This window comes from Chionomys nivalis, chromosome 4 (genome assembly GCF_950005125.1).
Source record: "Chionomys nivalis chromosome 4, mChiNiv1.1, whole genome shotgun sequence".
NCBI lineage: Eukaryota > Metazoa > Chordata > Mammalia > Rodentia > Cricetidae > Chionomys > Chionomys nivalis.
This window is the reverse complement of record NC_080089.1, coordinates 91,842,634-91,861,578: the sequence shown is the minus strand read 5'-3', so window position 1 is coordinate 91,861,578 and position 18,945 is coordinate 91,842,634. Positions and strand designations below refer to the sequence as shown.

Genomic DNA, 18,945 nt, shown 5'->3' with positions numbered 1-18,945 from the left:
AAAGTGCTACCTGCACATTTTGCTATCTTCTCTGCTTGCTAATGAAAATAAAATGTGCCTCATGTCCAGACTGGTGAAACTTCTAATGAACTACTAAGAAATGATGATATTGCAATACTATGATGACAACTAAGACAATACTAGACACGAGCGCAGCACTGGCAATGCACAAATGCCTAGGACAGGAGCACTTCAGGTCCAGCAGCAACACCGGATACCTCAGACGAGGCTCTCCCATCTTTGGGCTCAGTGGCTTGTTTATGAAGCAGAAGTCCCTGCTCTTCCGAAACACTGTGTAAGGCAGACTCAGCCATTCACAAAGCCTATATCTCTACTCCAGTAAAGAACTTTCGGCTGCTTCCAGCAGTCAGCACAGGGAAGATCTGCACTGTGGGGAATCATCATTTGAAACCGAGGTTTCTGCTCATAATATTCACACCTAGGATTCAACGTAAAAGTGACCACTCTTAGAAAAGCATTCCGTCAAGTTTTAGGAGAAGTAATTTTTCTTCCATTATCACTCCCTTTTTCTTTTTCTCTGTTAAGATAAAACTGTTGTTTCATTTAAGCTCCCTAAATTGTGATTCAAAATACTGTTGGAAAACAATCCAGATGCTCAGCGTTTGTGTCTCTTAGGCTGTAGTCCCAACTACTCATGCCCTAGGGTTCAGGGAGTCTGTCATCCTGCCCAACGGGAACATACAAGAGCCACGGCACTCACACGTCTTCAGTGGTCTTTTGTTTGGTAGGCACTTGGTCCATGAGCTCTGTGAGCTCTTTACCCTTGTGGCTTTCTGAAATTCTACTGTTGAGTCAATTTGCCAACTCATTCTTATCTCTGAGAATTCTTTGCACCACGTAAAATGCTGGCAAGCGCACACTAAGTTCTTATGTTAGTTGATATTGGCACAGGGGAAGTGCTCAAGATGATTTGATGCTGCCCTTTTTATTTTGGAAAAGGTCATTTTTTATCTTGTGTCATTTGCTTTGGTAGGACTAATATATACACATGCTTAAGGAGAGCAATGATAAATGACGGAATGGAGGGAGACTCTAGGCGGCCAACAAGCCAGCAGGACCATTAGTCATGGAGAAGGCATGCAAGATTCCCGCACCAGTAACACCCGAGTCTAGCCCAATCATTCTACCAGATGTCTTAAAATATGAATAAGGATGCACCAATTGTAGCTTCTTAACCTGCTCATTATGAGACTCTTAGTGAGGTTGGTAGGGGCTTCTAAAATTTTGGGTTTAACGTTAATAGAACCAACATTGGGATAAGCTATATTCAGTCACCCGTACAGAGCACACAGGGCCTCTAAGCCAGGACTAGGCTAGACACAACTTCAGCCGCGGAGTAGAACACATGTTTACATGCAATATCTGGGTCATTTGAGTTTATCCTTTAAGAGGTTAGACTTTTAAAAAGTCCTCTCTTGTATGTAGTAGATAATCATCTTTCTTTAACCAGAATCTAAGCCATGAAATTTGGGGCTCCTGTGTTATTAAGTCACTAGTAAATTAGGCTTGCAAAATCCTGGTGGTTACACCAGAAAATTAATGGGTGGGGGAGAATGTATTTCTTTCTCCCTGTGTAGGGTAGGGACTTAAGAAGGGAGAACCGGCTTGAGGGCAGCTAAGGTAATTGGGACCCGTGTCAGGTGTGTGGCTGTCTATGTCCAGAGAGTGAGACACATAGGCTAGGGGGGAGTGTCTATATGGGGCAGCCTAGATGAAAACCACTGCCATCCAATTGGCCTTGCCCTGCTTGCGGGCTCACTTAGTAACCTTCAGATAATGAATATGCGTTTCTTGCTACATCAATATCTGAAGTGAAGGTGCCTTGGATAGAAAACCTTGCTTTCCGGCTTGTCTGATTCATTCGTTCATTCATCATTAATTCATTCAACCAACAAATATTTATTGAGTGTCCTCTCCCTGCCAGACATTATTCTGTGTCTTAAGGACAACCACAGAACAAGAACAGACCCAAATTTTCATTTCCAGAGAGAATATATCCTGGTCAGAGGAGGCAATTAAAAGAAAGCACATAATATACTAAAAAGTACGTCTGTAGGGAAATTATAAAGCAGAGAAGAACTGAGTGAATGCCATACAGGAACTTGCTGATTCCAATATAGCGCCAGGAGGGTCTTGCAGGCAAGAGGAATGAGAGATGGTAAGGATAGAGGCATTGCATTCTGAGGGGAGAGCCAGCAAGAAGCTGTCCCTGACACACACAGGGCACACGGGGCCAGAGTTGACTTTAATCTTCTGGATAGGGAAGGCTATTCCACCCCACGGGGACATGTTGATACAGGCGTTTGATGTCTGGTTTACATTTTTCTGCCTCCTTGGACCTTAGTTAGACTAAATTTATTGCTTTAGAAGACTGAAGTACTTTTTAAAGTCCCTTGCATATTTAACTTTATGCCCCAGAAAAGTTGAAGATATGATTTGTTTTTATGGTGCTAGGGATTGAACGCAGGACCTCACACATTCTGACTGCTCTACTGTTGTGGTTATAGCCCAACCCAAACTTCGAGGATATGACTCAGAAACTTAGCAGCTCCTCCATGGTGGGTATTCTCTTTTGTGACCAACTCTGACCCCTAACCCTGATCTCACCAGAATATTGTCAACAGACATTTGAGAGGCGCACTACATAGTGAGGAATCAGGCTCATCCTTGTCTAAAGGGCAGCTCCAAGCACATAGTGAGCTAAGGGGTTTGGTTTTATAAGAAGAGTAAGAGAATTCCTCACAGTAAAGTTCATTTGAATATCTCTGTGGCCTTTGAAGGGATCTGGGCTTGAACAGAATTGAATTTTACCAGCTGGAGAACATGAAGCTACTTAGGTAAGTGATCTGGGAGTTTGGCTTTCTGTCACAAGGGTGGTGGTAAGAATCCAAATCAAAAGAGAGGATCTAAGATTCATGAAGTCAGTACCTGGTAGTACCCAATAGCATTTGTTCCTCACCATCCCCTTATGTCTCAATTTCTTCTTTCTGTTGCATCGTTCAGAATTGCTGCCCACACTGAATTGTGTTGAAACTGTCATTAATCATCAGTTTTGGCACTATAGGCTTCTAACAACATGGTTAAACACGAGAGCCCAGGGTGCTGCACTGAGGCCACCCTTGACCCCAATGGTCTCTTTGTGTGTATTCTCTAGCACTCCCAGTCTCCTGCAGAGCCTAGAACAGAAGTGCGGGGCTGAGTGGAAAGCCCTCCGTACGGTGCTTGGCGACTGGCCGTCTTTATTAAATCTTCATTTGTGTAATTCCCCCAACCCCTGTAGTCTCGAGGAAATTTTTCTTAAGAATGTATGTATGAATTACTTGTCATGTAAAAATAAAACAACAAAAAAGTGAGCCCCAGTGGTTTGCTTTACTGCTAATAATTCTGAAATAATAAACCACCCTCGAGTCTGAACATTGGGTATCCACTGCATAGGAATGGGGGTTATCATGACACGATTTCTAAGAGACTACCTCAGTAGTCAGTTAAAGCCTCTTTTTGATGTTACTCTCAAAAGCATTTGTAGATATGGTTAAATGTACAACCAGTCGATTCGAGGTAAATAAATTACCCAGTGGGCTTCCTGCAATTAGTTGCATAGCCTTGAAAGCAGAACGGAGGAGGCTCTGCAGGATTCTTCCTCAAGACTGCAGCATTAGCAGCTACCCTGGCTTCCAGGCTGAGCGCGTGCCCTTCAAACTGTACGCTTGTTAGCTTCCATGACTACACAAACCAGTTCTTTGAAATGGGTCTCTACATGCATATATGCATAAATTGATGATTTCCTGCAGCTTCTCTGGAGAACTCTGTCTAATTCAGGTGTGTCTGAAGGTTCATTTATTTATTTTTGCCAAAAAATTCCCCTTTTAGGGTGCTAGGACTCAAACCCAAGGCCTTTCATCGCTCAGCTCCAACCTCAGTTCGTCACGGAACTACCTTCTCCATTCTGTCAGGAATTCTTCGTAGAAGGCTGAGGCAAGATGGTGGCAAGGCCTTGACTGAGTTCAAGACCAGTATGGGCAACTTAGCAAGATGCTACCTCAAAATAGAAAATTAAAAGGGGTGTGTGTGTATAGCTCATGTCTAGCATTTGTAAGGCCCTTGGTTTAAACTCTCAGTACTACAAAAACAAGCCAAAATTCTTTATGCTGCTTTAAGCGTGGGATGGGATTTTTATGGAAATTAAGTCTCAATAGTTCCGCACTGTACAGCCCATTTCTACCAGCATCCCAATATTTTCTCTGGTCAAGGTTAGGTAACCTTATTCCAGTGGGGGCCTGTCCCTACTTTGGCAATGACTGGCACAGCCTAACCTATTAGGGTGACAGGGTTATAGAGTGAATGTAAAACGCCACATTTATAATTTGTCTAAAAATATAGCTATATGACGAGGTCACAGAATTAAAACTGGTTGGCCTGCTCCTCTCCAGGTAAACTTCAGACCTTAATTAGGACACAAAACCCCTGTCTCTGAGAAAGGGTACTGGCGCAATGATGGCTGCACTGCAGTTTCTGGAATGAATGCAAAGGAGGACACATGGCCGCGCAGAGAGATATTACACAGAGGATAAATCTGCTTTCATTTCTACTAGGCTGTCCTTAATCGTATGGAAATAAACCTTTGGTGGAAAGTGAGATTAAAAACTGTGACATCATCTAAATTTAGAGTCGCTGCTCCAAGCTAAAAATTTGAGTGGGCTCCAAATTTCATTTTCTTGTCTCCTAGCTAATTTTTCTACTTCATCCTTTTCCTTTGTTGGAAAGCTTCCCTCAAAGCACGTTCAGAATTTGGAGGAAGAATATAAAACCCTCTTACCAGGTTTCTGATGTCCTATTTCCTAGCTGTGTATTTCATTAGGTGTTTTCTTCAGTCAATTCTTACACCTTCCTATAAATTTGGTTTTATCAGTGACTGAAATCAATGGCACCTGTTTCTAGAAGAAAAGTCCAGAAGGAGTATAAACCTGCAATAACTCGCCAAGAACAAACTCCCTAGAGACCAGGAATGCTCCAGGTAGCTAATGAGACCAGAGCAAGAGGCCACTAATGACCAAGCTGCATTGCTTTTTGCAGGGTGGTAGCCTGTACTGCCTACACAAATGCAGAGCTGACAGTGAGGAAGCTGGCCACAGACAGCCCAGATGAGTTTAAGCCCCGCTCAGCTCCAAGCCCCGCCCTCCACAGCACCATGTGGTATGGAGCACTCAAGGATAGATGTTCTCTACTTTACATACGAACATGCTCTTCCTTACCTCTCTGTGCATCTTCAGTTGGCTTCTCTTCACTTCCTTCCCAACCTTCCTTTCTAACTTCTAGTCCTTCTCTGATCTGTGCTCCTTTCATCCCAGATGTGAATTTACCATATTTCTTGCCTCCTCGCCCCTCCTGTTATAGCTTCTCCTCCTTCACCTGTTTGCGGAGTTCTAGCAAGCTTGCAAAAAGATCTTTTCTCTCCTCTTAACTTCCCCTCTCCTGTTGACATGCTGTGGTTTTAATCGTTGCTTTGGGTTTTAATCCCAGAGACTGGTTTTTTCTCACTGAATGGAGAGGGAGTTTGTCACTACAGAAAACCAGCGAGGACCCAACACATTCAGCTCACTGCACAATTGTCTGTTTCCTCCTGCGTGGAGCTCTTGACTGGATTAGCCATGGACGGCTTGCTCCTACAGGGCCAAGCACTTCAGCCTGGCGTTTCAGCCCTCGAACTCACATGACAGGGCATGTCTGAACTGCCGCATTCATACTGATGGCTAGAATTTTTTTTTAAAAATTCTTTGCAGAGTAAAAAGCTTACCTAAGTGTTCCTGAGGGGAAACAAAGAGCAACATTGTTTTATACTATGGGGAACCAGACTTCTGGTCCTCAGCCCATTCATTGCTCCTCCTACCCCATCGTTTTACACAGGACACAAGGGGTATATACAGTGGTTCCTGGGAAGTGGGTTTAGCTCAGGCCTGTCCACGCCCATCAGACCAACCAAAGCTTGCAAAGGCCATTGAGACCATTTGGTGAAGCAGGTCTCTGGCCAGCCCACCTGGAAGTAAGACCTTGTAAGACCTTTATATAGAACAAAATAGATAAATTCTTCAGGACCGTGCGATTTTGTTATCCAACATTTAAATACCTGATCACCACAGAAACATCATGTACATTTTACACAGGGATTTCCTTTGTTTTTCCACGCGTCACAATGGTCTATGTGGTTTTAGGTTTTGAAATCATTCCTTGGTGTAAGCTTGCCCGTGAATTCGCTTTACCTTTGTGTGCTCCTCAGGAAGTAGCAGCCCTATTCCTCCGTGATGAGGGTGCAGAGTAATCTGTCCCCAGGAGGACCTGCCAGGTTGTCATTAGAAAGGATACTTGTGATCGAATCCATACCACATCCTGAAGAGCTGTGCACTCTCTGTCTTCGTCAGGTTCTTGCCCAATGAATTCGCTTCCTGGAGAGAGACCACAGACAACGGTACATCTTAAATACATGTCACACCACGACCAATTTAACTGCATGACTAATGACATATTGAAAAAAGAAGTCTAGGCATGTTCATTTTAATGGTGAAGGAGTTTTTAAAATTAGCTCAGAGATCTTACTATGTGGATGAGACTTTTTTGGGGGGCATTATTCAGCATTCTCTTTCTTAATCATCTCACTTTTTATTAATTAGCTAAGGAGATAACACTTTTGGACACCAGTGAAAATCTGCTTTCTCACATTGCTGTTGTAGGAATCTTGCAGTCCACTTAAGTCAAATCCGGGTGGCATTTATTTACGGATTATCAAGAAATTACTAGAGAAATAACAACCTAATGTTGGTTACATCAGTTTTCATTCATTGTCTTTTTGATAGATCTCTGGTAAAGGCTGTGACTGGGTTTTGCCTTTCTGCTAAGATTAGGAACAGTTCAAAGAGATGCTCCTGACGGAAAACCAATAAGAACTGTAGGGACAGAAGAGAAAGAATGTATCCAACGCTATTGCCTGAGAGCGCAGTATCAGAGGTAGAGAACCAGGAAAGCAACTGGAAAGGCTTGTGCTAAAGATGCTTATACTGTGGTAAGATGAATCTTTGTGAGCATTTTGATGTCTGAGTGTTCCATTTTGCATATTAAAGAGAGAGAATTTTAATCAATTTTGATTGTGACGGCTGCTTACACTAGGCTTAGTACCGATTTTCTGCTTTGTCTGGGCCCAGAATTTCCACTTCAAACTATACTATGACTTGGCTGATCAGCAAGAAAGTGAGCATTGTTCTGATGTACAATGATGCACGGAAGACCGTGGAAACCCACGCGCTACGCTGAAGTCGGCCTCCTCAAGCCCAGCCTGATTTGATTTCATTGTACGTTAACTTGTTTCTTGCTCTTCCCAGCCCCTCCATTGTTGATAATGATGAATAGCTATGCTTTTCTCTGTGAAATGTCTACCAGCGAATGCCACAGCTCCAAGAAATGGGAATACAAGAAAGGCAAGTGTGTCTCACTATTATTTACCATGTACCCTTTGTCGAGAATGGGGCAGCAGAAAATGGTTTCACACTGAAACTAAACCCAAACTCACCATCCTTCTGTCTTAAGATCTCTAACATCTCAAAAATTGAAAGCTTCCTACAGGATACTTCCTGGAATACCACCGTTCCTGGGATAGTGATGAAGATTCCATGGCAAACAATGAGAACAGATAGGCTAGACAGTCCCTTAAAGGTTCCCTTAACACTCTAATAGTCCAATGTTATGCTGTGCTTTGTTAGTTTTTGGATTTGAGATAACACCTCACTATGTTGTAGTACTGGCTGTTCTGGAGCTTCCTATATCAATCAGACTTACCCAAACTCATGGAGATCCACCTGCCTCTGCCTCCTGAGTGCTGGGGTAAAGACCTTCTAACCTTTTATAATGACCTTGAAAAAAAATCTTCAAGAGGGTAACCTTTTCACACCCAACGGACTATAGACCTCATTTTCCATCGCCAGTCCTTCCATGAGAGTCTGTTCTCTCGTGGGCATTATGAGGTCTGTGAATGATAAAGTGCCATTGTTGGTATCAAGAGTTAGAATTTCTTCCTGTCTCTCTAAAGGAAATGTAGTCATCTGGCTCAGTTTCTCCATGCTTCCTTGTCTTTCTGTAGCTATGTTTACCCCACAACAGCATCAGAGCAATGGTGTCAACAAAGCAGCCTGGGCAAGCTGTTTATGAGCCTCCATCGCCCACAGCATGGCAGGGCTCAGCTGCCAGAGTAAAACTTTTCACAATGGACTGGACTAGTTAAAAAAAAAATCTCTGCACAGAATACGAGGGTTTTCCTTCTCAGTTTCTCCTTTTCTTTTTCCCAGAGAACAAGGACTTTCGGAGTTTTACTCATCCACAGGCATGGGTGATTGCAATAGTTGGTAGCATCTACTAATCACAGAACAGCCACTGAGGAGACTTGACAAAAGCAAGTGCTGGGACCCCTCCCCCCTTTTTAGGAAGAAAGGGTGGGTGCTGAGGTGGTGAGTTTGGGTAACATGTGGAGGCTCAGCTGCCAGCCTCCAACAGCTCAGCTGAGCGGCTTTGAAATAATGACAGCTCCTTGCTATCGAACGCTCGTTAACTTCCAGGCAGTGCGCTAGTCACATTATTCAGTCATTAATTTTTCCAATCATTATTTTTCAATTTTCACCACAATCCATCTAGGTTGGTTGAGTTCTAGCTATTTTGTGCTCAAGGACCTAGAGACACCCAGAAAAAGGAAGATGTGAGTACAAAGTCACACAGTTAGCAAGAAGTGCAGCAATTTGAGCCTAGGACTGAATTGCTGGACTCCAAAGACAGTGTTTCCTCCAAGGGTCTCCTATTTAACTGCGGACAGCACAGCCATTCTCTAACAGGCAGCAAAATTTCATAGTTTTATGTTCCTTTCCCTCCCCTTTTCTTTCTTCCTCAGATTCTTTCATAGGTTTACCTCAAACTTGACATCCTCCTGCCTCAATCTAGTGAATGCTAAGATTATAACACACTTAATTGTAAAATTAATTGAGGAGATCAGACTGTTTGGTCTCTAAGAAACTAAAACCATTTGGAATGACTATATTTGTACTATTGACCCCCCTAAAATCAGTGGCTGCTTCCTGAACACATGCTAATCAATGTCAGACAACATCCTAAATGATTTTTACACACTGTAGATTCTGATAACAAGTCACGAGAGTGTGTTTTCTCATTACCTCTGTTTTAAAGACTAGGAACCCAAGGTGAGTGGGGAACATGGAGATCTCTAAGTATATTTTAAGTTTGAGTTCTGGGGTATAAACAGGAGGCCAATGAGGGCAAAAGGGGTCTCTGAGCAGGAAGACAAGGTCAGACTCTGGGGTGCTCATGGAGAGAGGGAACAGCTACATACAACTTAGACTCCTGGGCACACTTCTTCAGGGTTTTCTAGGCTCCTAGATCTTCTCCTCCTTGTCTCTCCTCTTTCTCCCTGTTTTTATTTTGCTTCCAAAGGATACAAAAGTGGAACTTAGAAGCTCTCCTGAGAGGATTTAATTCTGGAAAAACATCTACAATTTTTTTTTTTTTTTTTGGTTAACTGAAGAGTGCCATAGGTAATTAAAAAACAACCTTTATTTTAGCTGAGTGACGGAGATGGAGACGCTATTCATCTCACTTTGTAAAGAAGTAAATGGAGTTCTAACAGCACCAAAACAGGGTGGAATGTGTTTTCCCAGGTGGGAAACTTTCACTGATGACCAAGAATTGACTGTTATGCTGCTCCTAGTTAAAGATTTCAATATGTATCTTAAACATCTGTTAGCCCAGATCTGGATCTATACATTTATTTCTCTGGAGTTATTGATGACTTAATAACTTGGTTATGAAAGGCCATTAATAAATGAGCAGAAATAAATGAGCCAGTCCAGTGTGTGTTACGCTTGAGCAGTGGGGGCTAAAGATAAAGGTGCCAAGGGAAGGCCAGCCTCGGCAGTCATGGTGGAGAGGGAAGGCATCTGATAAGGCAGCACAGACAGGAGGCCCTTAGAACGGTCCTGCTGTGCGGAGGACAGGAGGGGCATCAGTCTATCTTCATTGTTCTGAAATAGCGATCTATACATGCTTCAAGGACAGCGGACGGAAGCAGTCATCAGAAGGAGGGTGGACTACAGCTCCATGGTGGGTTTCTTTATCACTAACAACAGTTATTCTCTCTTAAGTTTCTTTATTCCAGAGAAGGAATATGCATTTTAGAACAAGCATAGGATACAACATGTCCTCACCTTTTCTACCCCCAGATGGATTCTTAAATGTTCCCAAGACCAAGGTTTGGACTTTCTTCCATTGAATAACAATGATACACTCACGGACCCAGAGCCTCAGGTTTCCCCAGTTCTGCATGGGAACTGGAAATTCAAGCGTGTTGAATTCTACCTTTTATTTGCCTTGCTACGTCTAAGAAGCAGGATGATGGATGTATATGGAATTTCTGGCTCCTTTATTATCTTCTGTTTCTGGGAACATTTAAAAATGGCCAGGCAATCTGATCTTTTCCCCACCCCCACCTCTTCGAACAAGGGACCAGAGTAGAGACTGGGAAATGACCTGACAGGGCACAGCAGGAAGTGGATCGTTTTCTTTCTACTGAGCCCTTATGTGTGGCTCCACGCTGAGAGGAAAAGTTATGATGGTCTTCTTTACTTTGGGTTTATTTGGACTGGTGAAGTAAAAGCCAAAGGCTCTAACCAGAAACCTATAAAAAGCCAGACACAGAAGCAAGGAAGGAGTGCATGCTGAATGGGCTTCTAAGGACAGTACTAAGCAAATGTGGAGGCTTTTACCAAATACTGTGCAAACGAGGCTGTCCCTGAAGGGACCCAGATGCACGTGGACTGTTGCTTGTCTAAGATGGGTATGTGAAGAAGTGTTTTCTTTTCTCTTCCTCAATGTTTTATATGCAATACTAATGACAGAAGTTAAGTGAAATGATTAGTAAATGGGTTCTGAAATTATTTCAACAATGATAGGAGGCCTTTTCTGGGTTCCCAAGCTGCTATTTGGTGGTCCACAAAGATGGAATTGTTTTTTGGTATTTTGCCTTATCACCTCTGACCAGAATGGAGAGTCTTATGCGGTGATCTCAAATTTATGCCTTAATTTACTAATTACTAAGAAGAGAACCACATTTTGTGCTCTAAAGGTAAAGATTCCAGGATTCTGAGGGGGGCTCATATCATAACTGAAGGGCAAATGGAAAATTTGTGATGTTAGTTTTTAAAAGGTCAGCCATCAATTCTTAATCCTCACAGAGAAACACTTTATGCAAATGTTCTCACCTTCCGCCTTTCCAGACAAATTCTTATATGTTCCAAAGAAGAGGATCAGTAAATGCATGAGTAAGAAAAAAACATGGGGGCAGATAATGATCAAGAGATGGGCAAAACTCTAATGAGCTGCCTTCCAGGTATCTCAATAGACTCACAGGTAGCCTGTACTACCTGGGTTAGTTGCCAAGGAACGAACCTGGTTCATATGACTTGGGCTGGTAACACATGCATCTTTATACAGGGAAGATAAATTGTTTGGCTCAGGAAAATGCAATATTGGTTTTTAAATAGTTCCCTACAAATTCTTTTATTCTACTTTCCTTAAGAGAATGGAGCCTAATTCCCCTCAACACTATGTGCAGCATGTACTTAAAAACGCGTATCTAGTGACTAAAATGTACTAGACAAGTGATATGATGCTATGCCATGCTCAAGATTCGCTCATAAAAAGACACCAGAACTTTCTCTTTGCTTTCTTTCTTAGACTGCCTGCTCTGAGAAGCTGGCTTCCAAGTGATGACTCTGTAGCAGGCCTGTGGAATGCTCCGTGTGTCACCAGAGTCTTATACAGTTAGGAAGAACTCGGGGGCTTCTGTCAACATAGATGTGGATTCTCTGGATCTAGAAAAGTCTTCCAAAGACAATCACTCCAGCTGACACCTTGTCTGGAACCTCATAGGAGACCCTGAGTGGAAACACTCAGTTAAGTTGTTTTCAAATTCTTGACCCATAAAAACTTTGAACTAATAAGTATGTGTTGTTCTAAGTCATTATGTAGCAGTAGATAGTGAATACTAACTAGCTCACAATATATTGTGGGTTATAGATACAAAAGGTACTCATATGGATTGAAAAATGTAATAGATGATGCCTGCATTTGCATAGTTCTCTGAGAAGTCTTTTTTTTTTTCCAAATAACTTATTTGTAAGGTAGAAAATTTATCTCTCCTCTTAACGGTCTATCAAAAACTAATCATGGGTCCAAAGTGACCATATTACAAACTGAGGACTGAGGACAAAGACAAAACGAAAACAAAAGACAAATACAAGGATGAACTTAAAGATGGGAGGGGTTCACACCATGTCATCATTCTTGTTCCACAGTACTCTTACCTGAAACCGGACTTACAGCGTGGTTTAGTTGGCATGGTAACCCTTTTACATACCTGTATCCACATTCACTCACACACCACAATGGACAATGCCTCTTACAAAACAAGATCCCGACTTAAGCTACCCTCAAATAAGCTAATAACCACCCCGAAACACAACCACCAAGATAAAGCTAAGAGTTGCACATCTTGACTCAGGGCTCCATTATACAGTATCCAACATCCCTCTGAAAGCAAAGTGAAAGAAAGCCATGTTCCTTTGCCTATGCAACGACTTCAAAATCACTTTCAGAATATGCAGTGGTGTGCCATGTGGGGTGCCTGGTATCACAGAAATAATAGGACTCAATGATCGCGTAATAGGCAGCAGAGAACAACAGGATAAGCTGTAGATAAAAAGCAACAAAAATGAAACACCCAAACTGGCAATCGATAGAAACAGACCTTGAAATAACTTGGGCATTAGAATTAATAGGGAAAGGCTTTAAAAGAGCTATAAAGAACATGCTGGAGAATTTAAACTCACTGAGATAATAAGAACAAAATGAAAAGCTCTGAAGAAAACTGTGAGCTACAAAAAGAAAGAGGGGAAGAAAAAAGAAAGAGATAAAAGAGAGATTCCAGAACAAAGGTACATAATATCTAGAAAGAAAAATCGACTATATTTGCTTAAGGGCTGACTGGATGCTGCCAATGGTGGTAAGCTTGAAAGAGATAAATTAAAGCATCGAACATGTACATTGTGGTGAAATAAGATTTGAATAACAGGAAGGTGCCTAAGTGATGTAAGAAAAACATATAAAGTGGCTTAACAATTCTATGATTGCAATGCATGAAGGGAACAGGGAACACAAAAACCAGAATGTTTAAGAAGACAACAGTTGAATTTCATAAATTCGATGAAGAGTATCTACATGGAATCCAAGAAACTCAGTGAATCTGAATTAGGATAAATTTAAAGAACAACAAACCATAGTCAAGCTTCTAAAACCAAAGATAAAAAATAAAATTAAAACAGATCAAATTATGTTCGGCAAAAAGAAAATAAACTCTTCTAATGTTTCATGAAAAAATAAAGGCTTGAAGGCAAGAGAATACAATTTTCAAAGTATTAAAAGAAACTGAATCCTATATTCAAAGAACACGAGGCAGTATTAGCCAAACTATGAAGGAGAAACAGGCAAACCTCTACATGGGGAAAGTTGCATCAGCAACTGGTAAAATGAGTAGATTGAAACAGAATCAGTCTGACGTAGCCAACATTCTGTGTACATGTGTGTGGTGCATATGTGTGAGTATGAGAACATGTGCATGTGGTGTGCATACATGTGTTTATGAAGGGCAGAAGTTGATGACGTTTTACTGTCTGCTTTATTTTCTGAGACAGGGTCTCTCACTGAACCTGGAGTTCATCGATTCTTCTAGGCTGGCTGGCTGATGACAGCACTGGGGTTACAGACATATATCCCTATGCCTGGCTTTTCGTGTGGGTGCTGGGGACCTGAAACCAGACACATGTTTTCTCAGCAAGCACCTTACCATCTGAGACATCATCCTACCCAGCCTTTTATTTTGAGAGAGACTCCCATGCTGTGTAGCCAAGGATAGCTTTGAATTTCTAATCCTTCTGTCACCACGCGTTAGGTGTTAGTATACACACATGTACCACCAATCCCAAACAGGTGCAGCAACACTGGTTGAATCCATGCCTTTTGGCGTGCACTTCAACAACTGACCTACATCCTCTCCTCCAATGACTGACACTTTTGTAATATTATACCAACTATATCCTGCAGTTGTTGGGTATGCCATTAAAACATATGCTAGAAGACATATCCTTTTCATACAGAATGTTTATCAAGATGGATCATTCATAATCATAAAATAAAGTCAATCACATTCAAAAGACTCAAAATTTATCTATTATAAAATTGAAACTCTTTACTGTAGACCAAATGGCAGATGAGTTATGTTAGAGATACCAGTTTCTCAACTCTCTGTGCCACTATCTTTCCAATGAAACCTGGCAGTACTTTCCACCAAAGAAGAGTTGCTTATTTACCTACCTACTTTCTAGGATGTTCTTGAAACTCTCTCTGGTGAATAAAATGTAGCAAGCAATAGCAGATTATAAGAACTGAGGCTAGCCCTAAGAAACAATGCATGCTTTAGCCTACATTCTTGACAGTGGAACGGTGTGCCCAAGGTAGCACACAGTAGTGGGGTTCCTGTTGCACACGTCTTAGAGTTTGAGTGTGTTACCCAGCATCACTGTGGTGACAGGTAACCACACAAGCTGGCTCCTGCCTCTTTCTCTTCCACATGCATAGTCTCGAATGTTCCCTGTGGTTATTGCAGCTGTAGCAGCATCATTACTACGTATCGCCCAGGCTGTGGAGGTTCCTTCCCCTGGGATTTTGTTCTGTCTGGAATGTTCTTCCATTAGACCTCCACAGGAACAAGAGTTTTAGACAGGCAGCCCTTGCTAATGGAAGAACCAAGGAACAGAGACTGATCGGGAGAGGGTGTAGAGCCTACTCCACCATAACTGAAGGTTGATGCACTGTGATGAGGACTTCTGAGATAACGGACAGGCTTTCAGCTTAGTGGGTATGGGGGGAGATGGACCCCACATTGAGATAATCAAGTAAAGGATGAAGACTAAAGCAAAGTCCTCTGTGCCTTTGAAATGAGGATCTGCTTATATTCTTGATAGAACGGAGACTTTAGACTGGCTGGGAGAGGGATCACGTCACTGTAAATGGGAAGGGAGGCTGTACACACGCTAGACAAGTGCCCATGGAGGATTGCCAGGGTGCAATGGCTTTGGCGTTCAGTACTGTCTCAACACGTCACTGGTTGGTTGTCTTAGGAAAGGCTCCTTTTAAAAACTTTCACCATATCTCTTTAAGATAGGGTTATAATAATAGATATCCTGACTAAATTAAAAATTAAAGATGATTTAAATCTTATAAATAAAATGTACATAAAAAACGCTCCTTAAGTTGTATCTGCCACCTCCCTCTGCTTCTTCATTATTATTCCTGCTTTCTAGAGCATAAAATTAAAGAATCTGCTGGTAAGAGAAATACGTGGATGTAGGCTCTCTACATAAAAATGTTAGTGGGTAAAAATGTACGTTTTTGGGTGTGTATGACATAGTTAAGTATACCAAACAAAAATTCCAGTGTTAGCCAAAGAAAAACCCAAGGAATTTGCTTAGGGATATTCATCTTATTTTTTATTTTATCAAGACAGTTTTAGTTACAATGTAGCATGAAAAAGTTTCATCTGGGCCATATCAATTTTTGAGCCTAGTGTTCCATTCCTGAAACACTTGTTAGGTATCATGTGCACTTTACTTCCCGTGAGACTGCAAAGGCTCAAGGAGTGACGTGAGTACAGGAGAATGTCCACTGCCAAGTGTGGTGACCATAGGGGAATGCCCACCGCCAAGTGTGGTGGCTGTTGGAGAATGTCCACTGCCAAGTATGGTGGCTGTAGGGGATTGTTCACTGCCAACTGTGGTGGCTGTAAGTGGAGTTCATTCTTTGGTTCTTATTGTCTTACTAGGAATATTTGAAAATACAAACAATGGAAAAGTGCATCTAATGTAATGAAACAAATGACCCTGCCTTTGCTAATTAGTCTCTCCCTGGGATGAACTTACCTATGCTTCTGCGCTCTGTACCTCTCTAGAGGACCCAGTAAGAACTGTCATTTGTGCAGAGGAATAAATTCCTCTATTGTGCCCCAGTGATTGCAATTTTCAAAGGCATTCAAGGTTATGGCTTTCTGAGACTTGGCAGACGAGTGTTTGTTCACTGAGCTTACGCCTTTCATATTTGACAGACATTTCTTTGTGTCTCTACTTAGCGTGAGTCTTTCTGGGGAAGAAATTTTATCCTTTAAATCTCTGCTGCTCAGTTATTGTGGGTGTCCTTCTGCTCTTCTTGGGACCTTTTGCGCCCGGGCTTCCACTGTCTGGAACCACAGCAGTCAGAACCAAGGTTCTACCCGCACAGAATGAACAACTAAAACCAGACTTTCCGGAGAGGAACCACCGGAAGTAAAAGGAAAGTGCAAGCTCATATTAAGAACAACCCTGGAGACATTAGCACTGTGTTAAAAATAGAATTATGCTAGTAATGCTGAAAATGAGCTTTATCATAACAGTTGGCAGAATGGGGCTAGAAGAAATGAAAAACTTCTAAGCTTGAGAAACTGTTAAGTGTGTCCGTCCCACGCAGAGTAAGAGCAAACTTGCCATCGCATTCAGGTACTGGTCCCATTCATCACTCCTACCTCATCTCACCCACTTTTGCCTCATTCACTCACTTCCAGACACACTGGCCCACACGCTGCTCTGCCTGGGCTCACACCAGCCCACTGACTCAGAGCCTGCATCCTTGCTATGCTTTGGACTGGACCACTGCCTTCGTCTCCACTTGTCTGACTTCAGCTTTCTAGTAACTGGTACTTTCGTGGGCCTGTCCTATATAGCCAGTGAGCTCTCCTCCCTTTTCTACCTTTTCACCTGCTTTATTATCTTTCTCTGACCTTACAACCTTTACCTCCTATCTTTTTCTGCTAGATGTCCCTCCCCGGAGCAGAAGTTCTGTGTGGGAGAAGACATAAAAACAGCAGGCAGTGGGGGAGCTCTCCTCACAAGAGCTTAGCATTCAACAGGAGTGGGGTCAATGATTACTGCATGAACGCATGCATATCCGGGAAGATGGAATGTTCTGGAACCAAATTACCTACATTCAAAGCCCACCTTTGCCTTCTGTGTGTACAGTTTCCTTGTTTGTAGATGGGATGAACACCTGTTCAGGGTTATCTTCGAAACTGGGATAACGATAGAATGTACTCAGAACAGTACTAAAAACCATGGCCAGCATTCAATAGGAAGATTACGACAGAATGATGAAAAGGGAAAAAGAAGCCACACCAAGTTCTCTCAAGTGCTAGAAATTTCCATCAAAGGCAAGAGCGGTACTCCAGAGATTTTACCTACGTCACAAAGGCATGTTTCCAAGAACAGGGACACAATTACAAGGAAGACTTTCTAGGGGTCAGGGGAGGGGTGCCCTATTTGTTTTTGATGCTTCTGAGACATAAACAGTATCTTCCTTTCTCAAAACAGCACAGTTGCAAACAGTGTGTACTGAAAGCTTCATGGCTGCATTTGGAGTTTGCTTTCCAGAGCCTGGTATACTAAGACTGCACCACCATGCATGGCAAAAAAGGGAACTGTGCTTCAAGTTCCCATCCCACAGGCACTCCCTGCAGCTCGGAAGGTGGAGATTCCTTTACGAGCAGCCACATTTACTTATACGTGCTCAGTATTGATTCTGAGACTGAACAGTCAGTAATGGCCGTAAGGACTTTAAACAGTTCCAGCTTCTCGATAAGAACTGCTGTTATGATTGGTCAGTACAGAATTTATCCTCCTTCTTCATCTTGTTAATGTACACATAGTTTAATAAATGCAAAGCAAGTAGGAAGCATAGTCTTGCTAAGAATCAGACTTATGCTTGGGACCAATAGATCCTGATGAAAAGTAAGGCTCTGCCATGCAAAAGGGGAGCAGAGAGCATCTTGACAGAGGTTTGGGAAGGTATCAAACACTCGCTCAGGTGAGTGGCAGCTGCATGGATCCTGTGGCCAACTACTGGTTGGAGTCAACTGTTTCTGGTATTTGACATTAAGAGAACAATGACTCCAACCTCTTTCTGGAACAGGTTTTGCTATTTGATAGCTTTGTTAGCTAAAGAATATGGTGGTGGAGGTACAAGCCTTTAATCCCAGCACACAGGAGGCAGGGCAGATGAATCTTTTTTAGTTCAAGGCCAGCTTGGTCTACAAAGTGAGTTCCAAAACAGACAAGGGCTAAACAACACAGTAAAATCCTATCACAAACAAACAAACAAACAAACAAACAAACAAACAATATGGCGAGAAAGAATGCCCACAAGAAGCTCTTGTGACGCCCCAGGAAGCGTGTAATTTAAGGTAGGAGCCGCTAAACACGGAGAGAGCCCCCTCTTGTCCCCTGCAGGAAGGTATGCTGAGACAGGTCGGTGAACAGGGGTGAGTACCCCTGCTTTCGCACCACCGGACACTGCTTTTTGTCCCCCAAAGAGAAGGACTTAGTATGTGACTGATTATTTCCTTTTCTGGGTGACAGAAAATTCATTTGTACGTGGAGCACAGCAAGGATGTAGGCCCTGCAACCTACTTCCTCGGCTCTTTTTTTTTTTTTTTTTAATCTCTGTCTGTTTCTGCCCTGATTATTCCTCTTTCTGCTGAAATTTAACACGCATAATTATTTAATTATATGCAGTAGTCTTAACTGTCTACAATCTTTTATAAGATGAGGTTGGTTTATTTTAATGGTGTGTGTGCACGTGTGTGTGTGTGTGTGTGTGTGTTAGGCACATATGTATATGGACATGCTTGCTTATATTCCGTGCATGCGATGGCCAGAGCTTGATGATGGGCATCTACCTCTGTTG

General features: G+C 42.3%; 1 protein-coding gene across 1 annotated transcript in view; it reads right to left on the bottom strand.

Moving 5' to 3' along the window:
- Slc9a9 (solute carrier family 9 member A9) overlaps nt 1-18,945 on the bottom strand; it is a 544,273-nt gene that overhangs the window by 86,462 nt on the left and 438,866 nt on the right. The window contains exon 14 of the mRNA XM_057767041.1: nt 6,382-6,461. Coding sequence (XP_057623024.1) covers nt 6,382-6,461 — 80 coding nt within the window. The remainder of the gene's footprint in view (nt 1-6,381; nt 6,462-18,945) is intronic.